The sequence below is a fragment of the Mastomys coucha genome, unplaced genomic scaffold (assembly GCF_008632895.1).
Source record: "Mastomys coucha isolate ucsf_1 unplaced genomic scaffold, UCSF_Mcou_1 pScaffold9, whole genome shotgun sequence".
In the NCBI taxonomy this organism is placed as follows: Eukaryota; Metazoa; Chordata; class Mammalia; order Rodentia; family Muridae; genus Mastomys; species Mastomys coucha.
In genome coordinates, this window is record NW_022196915.1 from 43,480,148 (window position 1) to 43,492,313 (window position 12,166).

General features: G+C 37.9%; 1 protein-coding gene across 5 annotated transcripts in view; it reads left to right on the forward strand.

The window, feature by feature from the left end:
* Zmym2 (zinc finger MYM-type containing 2) overlaps window positions 1-12,166 on the forward strand; it is a 76,243-nt gene that overhangs the window by 60,745 nt on the left and 3,332 nt on the right. For all 5 annotated transcript variants that reach the window (XM_031362636.1, XM_031362638.1, XM_031362639.1 and 2 more), the window contains 6 exons: window positions 781-875; window positions 2,297-2,465; window positions 3,223-3,374; window positions 8,586-8,700; window positions 9,260-9,511; window positions 10,616-10,736. In XM_031362636.1, the coding sequence (XP_031218496.1) occupies window positions 781-875; window positions 2,297-2,465; window positions 3,223-3,374; window positions 8,586-8,700; window positions 9,260-9,511; window positions 10,616-10,736 (904 nt within the window). The remainder of the gene's footprint in view (window positions 1-780; window positions 876-2,296; window positions 2,466-3,222; window positions 3,375-8,585; window positions 8,701-9,259; window positions 9,512-10,615; window positions 10,737-12,166) is intronic.

The window sequence follows — 12,166 nt, forward strand, 5'->3', positions numbered from 1 at the left end:
TCCAGAGGTCCTGAGTTCAGTTCTCATCAACCACCTGGTAGCTTACAACTATCGGTAATAGGATCTGATGCCCCTTCTGGAGTGTCTGAAGACAGTGACAGTGTACTCATATAAATAAGTCTTAAAAAAAAAAAAAAAGACATATGCCCAAGTGCTTCTTGCTGTTTAGTGCAGATTGAGTGTAGAAGTCTTCCATCTGGGTACCTTGGCATGCTCCTACGGTCCCAGCACTTGAAGATGGAGGCTGAATTAGAGTTAAGGGCAGCTACTAACAAGTTGTGAGGTCAGTCTGGTTGTATAAGGGCCCATCTCAAAAAAGAAGTCTTTCAAAGCCTCGTGTGATAGTCCTCCTACTAAGGCAGGAGGATTGTAAGCTGTAGCTTCTGTAACAGGAGTCCCAGGCCACAAGCAGGAGGAGGATAGGAATGTGTCCCTTTTCTCCTTTCCCTAATTTATGAATCCTCATTGAATGAAATGTTAAGCATTCCATGAAAAAGGCTTAAGAGATTAGATTGGCACTTTAGATCTTCTAACTAAATTTTTACTTGTTTCCTTTTTCTAGTATCATACAGTTCTATGATATTTCTGTATTTATACTTGTTACACATGGTTTTTAGTAGTATGAATAGAGATTTTTCAAAACTCAAAACTATGTTAAGTATGAGTGTCCTTGTCACTAGCCTAGCTGAAACTTATCCTCATGTCTGAATGATCCTTCATGTTTATGGAGCATAAGCTTGTACCGTTATATTTGAAATAAGATATTTTCTAATTTGTCAGCTGCGGAGGAGCTTGATATGGAAAATGAGTTTTTATTACCACCTGTTTTTGGAGAAGAATATGAGGAGCAGCCCAGACCTCGATCTAAAAAAAAGGTACAGAATTTGTTCATGCTTTTATGTCTTTTATTCATTTAATATCTCTGTAGCAGCATGTCAGAGAAAGATGCTTTTGTGATTTCTTGTGCTGACAATATGGGAAGGTAGATGTTAAAAATTTATCTTAATACAAGGTCAAAATAGAAAATAGTTGACTTAAAAAGGAAATTCAACTCTGACAATAACAGAGACTATTATCTGAGTGAGCGTGGTGACACACAATCTGTAAGCACTGCATTTGTCTCAAAGGAATGGAGAAGGGGGAAGGAATTGATGACCTTCAGTGGATTAATTTTTTATCAGTTTTGATGAGCTTAATTAATGAAGAGAGGTATAGTTTATTCTTAAGCATGCCAACACAGAGCAAAAGACATTTTGAGGACTAGGCATGTAGCTCAGTTGGTACAATGCCTGCCTACTGTACAGGAGGCTCTGTGCTTGATTCCCAGCACTTTTATAAACTGGGTGTGATGATACATACCTCTTGATTCTAGTAAAAGAGGCTAAAGGATCTGTGGTTCACAGCCAGCCTAAAATAAACGTTACACTGTTACACACACACACACAAATACACAGCAAAAGAAGAAAGAAAAACCAGGTATGTACTAGATAGTTTGATCATTCAGACATACAGAATCTAACTTTCTGTTTCTGATTTCCAACATAAGACAAGATCAAAAGACATGAAGAAAATGACTTTTACAAAATTGTCTCAGGAAAGAAAACTGAAAATAAATGAGAGTCTACAGTATGATGAAGGTGATAAATGTTAGAGCATATGAGTTGGAGACTACGTGGGCTAAATAATGAGACCCTTTTCCAAAACAAACAAACAACCTTACCACCAAACATTAAAAGAAGGGACAGAGGTTGTGACTGAGTGGCAGTGTGAGTGCCTAGCATGTGAATGGTGCTGGACTCGATCCTCAGCACTAAAAAGAAGACAAGTAAAGAGGAAATTTCTTTATTCCTTTTTGTTGTTGTTTTGTTATTTAAGACAAAGTTTCTCTGTGTAATCCTGGCTGTCCTGGTATTCTAGGCTGGTCTATTAAACTCAGGGACCTACCTCCTGACGTAGGATTAAGGTTGTGTGCTACCACCACTGGCTAAGAGTAAATTTCTTATATGTTTAAGTTATTAGAAAGTTCTTCAGTCCCAAAGTGACATTTAGAATCCTATTTTTACTTTATACTTTTTATTCTGATTTTATTATATAAAAGTGATTTGTATACAAACATATTCATGGAGTTGGATTTCAAAAAGTAGTATAGATATCGATCACTAGCTCTCAGAGTACCAGCCAATTCTAACACAAATGAAATTCTTTTTAAGATGCCTTTGTTTAAAGATGACTTGCATGGATGTCACGAAATAATGTAGTCTCCGAGAAAGGATTTACAGTGTTATTTTATTACCAGGGAACCAAGAGAAAGGCTGTATCAGGATACCAGTCTCATGATGATAGTTCTGACAATTCAGAATGCAGCTTTCCTTTCAAGTATACATACGGTGTAAATGCATGGAAACATTGGGTCAAAACTAGGCAACTTGATGAAGATCTTCTGGTATTAGATGAGCTAAAATCCTGTAAGTGTTTTGGTTCTGTTATCCTACGTTCTGTTTAAAAATCTGTTTCTATACTCAATTACCTTTAATATTTTTCTTTTAACTTAATTTTTTCCCACATTACTTAATGTGTATGAGTGTTTTGACTACATGCCTGGTGCCTACCAAGGCCACAAAAGGATGTTGGATTTCTTGGAACTGAAAATAGAAAGTTGTGAGCTGCCATGTGGGTGCTGAAAATCAACCTGAGTCATTTCTACAACTTCATGATTCAGTTTTAATTTATATCTGTGTGCATGTCTATGAACGTATTCTCTCTATGTGTATGTGTATGTGTTTGCATGTATGTGTGTGTGAGAGAGAGAGAGAGAGAGACAGAGACAGAGACAGAGACAGAGACAGAGAGACAGAGCATGAGAGAGAGCAAGAGCACATAAGAGTGTGTGTGCCAGTGGAAGCCAAAAGAGGATACCATAGTTAAAGCCGGAGTTAAAGGCAATTATAAGCTGTGCAGCCTAAGTGTAGAGCCATAATTTTTACTGATTATTGCATGTATGTGTGTGAGAGAGAGAGAGAGAGAGAGAGAGAGACAGAGACAGAGACAGAGACAGAGACAGAGAGACAGAGCATGAGAGAGAGCAAGAGCACATAAGAGTGTGTGTGCCAGTGGAAGCCAAAAGAGGATACCATAGTTAAAGCCGGAGTTAAAGGCAATTATAAGCTGTGCAGCCTAAGTGTAGAGCCATAATTTTTACTGATTATTTTTATTTCTTTTTAGCTAAATCAGTAAAGTTAAAAGAAGATCTACTCTCTCATACCACAGCTGAGCTCAACTACGGGTTAGCCCATTTTGTCAATGAGATCCGGCGACCAAATGGAGAGAATTATGCACCTGATAGCATCTATTATCTCTGCCTTGGTATTCAGGAGGTAAGCTTTCGTATATGATGTTACCAAGAAAAGTTGTGGTAGAGTTTTGTTTGCTGGAACTTTAGAAAGTTTTTTATTTAACTTATGTGTGTGTATGTATATGTACAAATGTGTGTTTTGGTACCTAAAGAGGCCAGAAGAGAGTGTCAGATACTATGGAGATAGTGATTCTAGGTGTGTGTGGCTGTTTGATGGGAGTGCTGCCATCTGAATTCTTATCCTCATGGTTGAACAGTGCTATTAGATGAGCCATCTGTCCAAGTAACTGAACGTGCTCCTTGCTTTATCTGTCTAGCTAAGGAGACATTACTTTTGACCATGCAGATGTAAAGATCAACTGTTTTTCTGTATGAAACAGAGCAGTAGATATTGTTTTCATTCTTTAAGAATCTCATAGTGTATTTGATAGATTCTCCCTCCTTCTCCTCTAGGATGCATGCCCAGCTCCCTACTCACTCTGTAAGGAGGCCTTTTGAGACTGGCTGTCGATCTTTAAATCCAAGACTCACTCAGCCTCTTAATATATCATCATCCCCAGCTTTTGTTGATTTTCAAGTTAGAGTAAAACCTCAAAAGACGTATAACAAAATGGTGGTTTCTTTGTCCCTCTTGTATCTTATCCATCTACATTTTCATCCCTTTTTCAAATATTTTAAGCTATCTAAGCTGCCATTGCTTATGCATAGATACAGTTCTTTTTTGTATATTCACCTTATATGATATTCATCTTGTATATTCTATACCTACCAGTTTTAGTAGATTTTTTCCTCCTAATCTTTGTGCATATGTAATCATGTTACTTATCTGTCTGTTTCTTTCTTTTTCTTTTTTCTGCATTGTTTTTTAAGTAACACGTTCCTCTTCCCCAGTACACTGTAGAATGGAAGTGGTAACAGAAGAACCCTTTGGTTCATTTATGGTATTGGAAGGGAAGTCTTCAGTCCTTTACTGTTGAGTGTGATGTTACCACCCTTTTTGTTAATTAAACTTTCTGTTACCAGGTTGAGAAACTTTTCTTCTGAGTTGACTAGGACCCTTTTGAAACTTTTCTCTTTATTTTTTTCTATTATAATTAGTTGTTGAATTTTGTCAGCTGCTTTTTTGTATTTTTCAGATGATCCTAAAATCCTATGGTTTTTCTTCTTTATTAATAGTAGTATAGCAATTCAGATATTAAACCAACATTACATTTCTAGCATATACTCTAGTGACCCCTTTTTAAAAATATACATTGCCTGATTAGATTGGCTGATATAACAGTTTCTGTAAGCATTCATGATAGGTAGTGTCCACAATTGTTTCTTTTTCTTATTTGGCTTTGGAGTAGCAGCATTCATAAAGTGTATTGAGAGGTATTTCTTTTTCTTATTTTCTGAAAAAATCAATGAGGATTGTTAGCTATTTTTTTATAATATGTAATGAGATTCACTGATAAGACTTTATGGACCTGGATTGATTAATTTTGGATGGGAAGAATAGCTTTAAGTTATTAATTCTCTTAGCTTATTTAGAGATCCTTTGCTTTTGGTTTGGAATCACTTTGGCAATTTTGTCTTTGAAGACATTTATGTGAGGTGGGCATGATGGTGTACACCTTTAACCCAGTGCTGAGGCAACCAAGCAGAAGGAGTGTAAGTTTTAAGACCAGTCCGGGCTACACAGTAAGGTCCTCTTTCAAAAAGAAGAAATTACTTGTTAAATTTTCAAGTTTACTAGCATAAAATAATCATTTTCTAATTTTCTTTTAGTTTTGGAAGAGTATGCTCTTTCATTTCTATTATTGTTCCTTTATGCCTAGTAGTTTCTTGAACAGTCTAGTTAGGAAGCAGACTTTGCTACAATAGACAAAATAGTAAGTACTTTAGGTTTCCAGAGCAAGAAGCAAAAAATCTAGGATATTACACAATTTCTTTTTTTCCCATTTATTTATTTGTTTGTTTATCCTGATTGCAGTTTCTTCCCTTTTGTCCCAGTCCCACCCTCACAGATCCCTTTCTCCATTACCCTGTCCCCTTCTCCTTAGAGAACGGGAAGTCCCTCCTTGGGTACCTCCCTACTCTGCGATATCCACTCACTGCAGGACTAGGCACATCCTTTCCTGTTGAGGCCCAGCAAGGCAGTCTGGTTAGGGGAAGGGGATCCAATGGCAGGCAACAGAGTCAGAGACAGCCCCTACTCCAATTGTTAGGAGACTTACATGAAGACCAAGCTGTACGTCTGCTACAAATGTGTAGGTGGCCTAGATCCAGCCCCTGCATGCCCTTTGGTTGGTGGTTCAGTCATTGTGAGCCCCCGTGGGCCCAGGTTAGTTGACTTTGTAGGTCTTCTTGTGGCTCACTCAGTTCTACCACCCAACTCTTCCATAAGACTCAGAAGCTCCACCTGATGTTTGACTGTGGGTCTCTGTTTCCATCTGTTGCTAGGTGAAGGCTCCCAGACAGTTATGATAGATTTCTGTCTACAAGCATAGCAGGGATTGGATCGTTTACATGGGATGAGTCTCAAGTTCGGCCAGTCATTGCGTTCCTTTAATCTCCACTTTCATCTCTGTGCATTTTGAGGCAGGATAGATTTTGGGTTAAAGGTTTTGTGGGAGGCTTTGCTGTTCTTCTCCCTCCACGGGAAGTCCTGTCCCGTCTGGCTATAGGAGGGGGCCACTCAGTCTCCATATCCCCCATTATACAATTTCTTTTCTTTTTTTTTTTTTTTTTTAAGATTTCTTTATTTATTATATGTAAGTACACTGTAGCTATCTTCAGATATCCCAGAAGAGGGCATCAGGTCTCATTACGGATGGCTGTGAGCCACCATGTGGTTGCTGGGATTTGAACTCACGACCTTCAGTAGAGCAGTCGGCGCTCTTAACCACTGAGCCATCTCTCCAGCCCCATACAATTTCTTAAATAAGTAACTGGTTTAAATATGCCAGTTGGAAAGCTCTGTTGTTTTTGTTGAGGAAAGGCTTTACTGGGTAGTCCAAGTTGGTCTGAAACTCTTGTGTAGACCTCAAATTTAGAGGAACCCTTCTGTCCCTGCCTGATGGAAGTTACAGGCACACACAGCCATTGCTGGCTTTCTTTGGGTGCTGGGAATTTGAACTCAGGTCCTTAGTCTGGTTGGATGACTCTTGCCACTGAGCTCAGTCTCCCTAAATAGTAACTTGATATTATCCAAGAGTTTTTTCTAGGATTTTATCCTTGTTTATTTTATGGTTAAGAATATAGTAAAGATTTTGTTTTAAAGCTGTGAACAATGTTTATTAAATTTATGAAATAATAAAGCAGTGGCCTGTGTAGTTAATTTAAATTCTATACAAATGAGAAGTTTTCAGTAATTATAAAATACATCCAACCAACTTTATTTGTGAGCCTCTAAGACTACATTTATAGAGTATAAGTAAATTTATAATATTTATGACATGAACTTGAATTTTACCAATCCTTCATTTAATTTTTTCCTGCTTAGTAGACGTTGCCTTGGGCTTTGGAAACTAACATACTCATGTTGATAAATTACATTTGCTGACTGCTAGTAATTGATTTTCTATGCACCCATGCTAAATATTAACTGTTTTTGTTTGTTCTGATGAGGAGAGATGAGTTGACTAGTAGCTTATTTAAGATATACAGCTTGTATGTTTAAGTCTGGATCAGATGTGGTAGCATAGTACTTGGGAGGCTGAGGCAGGTAGGCTTACGAATTTGAGGTTAGCCTTGACTACATAGTGAGTTTATGGGCTTGCCTGGGCTGCATAGCCCTGTCCCAAAGTAATCAAGTAGAATCTGAGCAGTTTGACTTTAAAAATCTTTATGAAAAACCAGGAGTAGTGGTACATGCCAGCATATGTGAGACAGGAGGGTTGTGAGTTTGAGGCTGGTATGGGCAGTGAGGGAGAATAGCAAGGAGGCTACAACAGTAAGCTTCACTCAACTATTTGAAATATTTTTGCCAAGGAGTTTTGGTAGCACAGTTTTGGGACAAATTAATTGTACCCAAGTATCTCAGTGAAAGTTATAACAATGGGCTGAGGAGATGGCTCAGTTGGTAAATTGCTTGCAGAACAAGCATGGGGAGCGGAATGTGGATCTATAGCACCTTATAAAAAAGCCAGGTGTGGTGCTGTGTGCTTGTAATCCCAGTGCTGGGAGCTGGTGTGGTGCTGTGTGCCTGTAATCCCAGTGCTGGGAGCTGGAGATAGGAGGCTCCTTCAGCTTCCTGGCTAAGCAGTCTACCTGAACCAAGTGAGCTCCATGTTTAGTAAGGGACCCTGTCTCACAAAAACATGGAGAACCTCTCTCTGGTCTCTACATGGATTTACACACACACACACACACACACACACACACACACACACACACACACACAATAATATGAAAGACTTTTAAATTGAATTTTTTGAAACACAGGTAGAAAATTCCCCAGACAGAAGGAATGAGAGTCAAATGACATCCTAGAAGACAGAGTGAGGGCATGGTATCCCAGGAACCATGTTTAACATGGCTGGAATATCAGGTGTGAAGTCACACCAGAAAGGGCGTGGATTCATTTATAAATTGTTTAGTTTTCAGGTGTAAAGATTGTTTTTGGTTTGGTTATACTAGATATGTGCTCTCCCTTGTGCTGCATCCCTGATTAGGTTCTCAGCATTTTCAAAAGCACACCGTGTATACGCATACACAGTTTTTTGGCAGAGGAAGGAGAGAGCATAGGCAGTCAGCTCTTTATTGTTTTCCTTTAATCTAATCGTTAATCTTTAAAATGTATATCTTTTCTCCAAGTATGATATAAACATGCCATTCTATATATTGTCTGACAGACGAATGAGAGAGAGAGAGTCTGTGTGTGATGTATGTGTATGATGAGTAGAGTGGGTTCTCAAAACCTACCTTGGGTTGTCAGACTTTTGCGTGGCAGATGCTTTCCCTGCTGAGCCATCTCACTGGTTCCAAATTGATGCTTCTTACCCAGTTTTTACATTCCAGATTCTGTGTTATACTTTCCAGCTTTGTATGTTTTAAGTAAAAGGTTAATGAAGAATTTACGCTTTTTTAACTTGTACACACATACCCAAGGGCAGTAGTAATCCCTTATGTTTTAGTAGAATGCTTGCTTTTCCTAAACATAAAGCTTTTTTTTTTCTTAAGAAATACAAAGTGTGATACATTCACTGTGTATAATTAGCTGGTTTTCCTTTAATAATTTTTTTTGTAGTACTTATGTGGTAGTAATCGAAAGGACAACATATTTATTGATCCAGGATACCAGATGTTTGAGCAAGAACTGAATAAAATACTCCGAAGTTGGCAACCAAGCATACTTCCAGATGGTAATGCTATTTTAAATATGTGTTGATAGTTGATAATGGAATTGTTATTTTTACAGAAAGTATGTAAGTATATTTAGGAAGTAATTTAAGTTACAATGTAAGAGCTTGTGAATGTGAGGTCATATGCAGATAATAGTATCTAATGTTTGTGAAGAACTTAGTAAAACCTGTGACCTACTTTCTTTGTAGTACAAAGCTAGATTGTCTTAAGACCTACAATGTAGATTCTTATGTGAATAAAATATACTTGTTTGTGAGAATCATGTGTTGTTTTTAAGAGTTATACAGGTTTAAAATTATTTTTTGATCATAATGTCCTTGTCTTACTGAAGGACAGAAATAAGCATCCTGTGCCTTATTCTGGGAGCGGTGGCTTCATACTGTTTCCCAACTCATGTGTTGTTAAAAGAGTTAATGTGTAATTATGGGTTCATTCACAGTGATCTAACGTGAGTAGTAGATTGACATAGGACTGTTTTAAACTCATTTTATTTCTAGGTAGTCATATTAAATCTTTGTAGTATTTATAATTCTTTTAAAGTAGTTTTTTCTATTTAAGGGTCAATATTCTCTCGAGTTGAAGAAGACTATCTCTGGAGGATAAAACAACTAGGATCCCACTCTCCAGTAGCACTTTTGAACACACTCTTCTACTTTAACACTAAATATTTTGGCCTGAAAACAGTGGAACAACACTTAAGACTTTCCTTTGGCACTGTGTTTAGGCATTGGAAAAAAAATCCTTTAACAATGGAAAATAAAGCATGTCTTCGCTATCAGGTGTCCTCCTTATGTGGAACAGACAACGAAGGTAGTGTACCTTTTTAAAGACAAGATTCACTTCTCTTTTATATGCATGAATGTATTTTTCCAGCATTAATGTATGTGTGTATCACACATTTTTGTGCTTGCCGGTGTCATAGAGGGTGTCAGATCCCTTGGTCCTGGGGTATGAATGATTGTGAGTCACCATATAGATGTAGGGAACTGAACCCTGGACTTTTGCAAGAGCAATAAGTACTCTTAACCTCTGAGCCAACACTGACTCTGATAGTATAGCATTTTTATTTGGAGATTGTCTGTGGTGGGAATATTCAAACTTGCCTTACTAAAGTCTGCTTCTGCCATTCATGAAGAGACTAAAGACAATTACTTTCATAAAACACAACAAACAGTGTATTTTGGGGGTTTGTTGTTGTTTTGGTTTTATTTCTTTTTGAGGCAGGGTCTCACTTTATTATTGCATTGGCTAGTCTGGAACTCCCTGTGTAGACCAGGGTTGCCTCAAACTCCTAGAGATCCATTTGCTGCCTTCAAATGCCTTATGTCTTATTATTGTATTTTGTTTTGTGATAAGATTTCTAGTCCAAACTGGCCTTAAGCCATATACCAAAGAATGACCTGGGATCTGTGATCATTCCTATTCTGAGACTACTGGCATGAACCACTACACCTGTTTTTAAGCTGAACCTCTCAGATCCTTTTCTTGGAAAAATTGTACATTATTAAAAGCTGCCACACAGAAAATCCTGAACGGCACCTAGTCCTATGTTGCTAAAGCAGGTACTAAGGGTAAATAGTAACATCTTCCCTCAGAATTAGCTTTAGGGGGCTGTGGGATAACTCATTGGGTAAAACCATTTGCTGTGCAAGTCTGACCACTTGAATTGGAATTCCTGGAGCCCACATACAGTGCCAGATGCAGTAGAGTTGGGAGAGGAGAGACAAAATTCACCAGGAAGCTCCTAGGACAGCTATCCTGGAGTATCCAGTGCAGCAGCAGGAACAGTAAGCCCTGCCTTGGACAGGTGGCACTTGTACTCCCACATTCACACACGTGTCATGCACACACACAAACACACAGGAAGGGAAAAAGATTGGTGTAGGAGCCTTACTTTTGTTGTTGTTGTTAAAGATAAAATTGCTACTGGAAAACGAAAACATGAAGATGATGAGCCAGTATTTGAACAAGTTGAAAACACAGCCAACCCTTCTAGATGTCCTGTGAAAATGTTTGAATGCTACTTGTCTAAAAGGTGAATGAACATTAATGATATTTGACTAAAATTTTATAGTACTGGGGAATTTAACTTGGGGTTGCCTGCCTACTAGATTTAAGTGCTCTACTACTGAGCTATATCCATCTCCTGGTACTTTTAAAAGATATTTGTATAAGTTGGTTGACTTTAACATTATTAAGAAATGAAGGTATTTAATTAATTTTGAAGATTTTTCTCTCCTTGCTTTCATGGAGTTTTTTGTTCCAAAATATATTTAGCTCTAACTTTAGAGTCCTTGCGAAATACCTAGCACATGTACTTTAGGATTCTAGTCCATATTAAGAAATCGCTCTTTACTAAAAAATATCACTCCTGCTGTCCTCCTTAAATTAGAAAATTAAAGCATGTCTGTTGGTTGCCAAGTAGAGATACAAACTTTCTGTAGAGAAGTAACTTTTATGCTTTTGGGGTGTTTAGTCTCTGCTTTATCTATCGAGTTGTCCTACTAAACTAGAAAGAGGCCATGTACTATAAATAAGTACTTCATAGCACATGATTTTACACAGTTTGCTGGTCATTGTCTGCCAGCTTCTAGTACAAAGGTAGGTATGTTTAAAAGTAGGTAGAAGGAGTAGAGATGAAAATAAAATACTTAGATGTGAATGGAAACAGTCTTTGAAGACGTTTTTTGGAAGGCCCATTTTCAGTTTCATGCCTGCCATCTTCCCCTGTGTAAAAGCAGCACTCACTGGGGAACTACTGAAGAGCTCCCCACAGACTGTCTCATTTTGAGTGTTGTTTTAAATAAGAGAAAGTACGTTGTGTTGTAGGTTGTAAACTTTCCAAATCATAGTGTGAGTTCCAGGGTGGTTCTCATGCACTAGTGAAAACATGAGAGTCACCTCTAGCATGACCATGTATCTAACTGTGGCATAGGGTAGCTTTCTTCAGCTCTGTTCTGGACCATCAGTTTAGTTTTGTGGATTTCCAGTGCTGGTAACAATTTGCCAGGTGTGTGTGAATTCCTTTTTTGGAATTTGATGCTTTTTCTATTATATAGTGCAGTAAGACTTTTTATGTGTTACATATTTTCATCATTTTAGGTCACATTTTTCATATTTCCTTTTTCCTGAAATGGACATACACACTTAATATGATTGAGATTATAATTGGCACCATTACAATAATCACTAAAATGATAGTATATATATTAATGGAGTCTTGGATTTATGAAATAAGAATTTCAGTTATATTTGGGAACTAGTCCTTTATCATAAAAACTTAGAGACCGAGCAGAAACTGAAGGAAAGGCCACCCAGAGACTGTCACACCTGGGGATTCAAACCCAGACACTGTTGTGGATGCCAAGAAGTGCATGCCGAAAGGAGCCTGATGTGGCTGTCTGCTGAGAGGCCCTGCCAGAGCCTTACAAATACAGAGGCGGATGTTCGCAGCCAACCATTGGA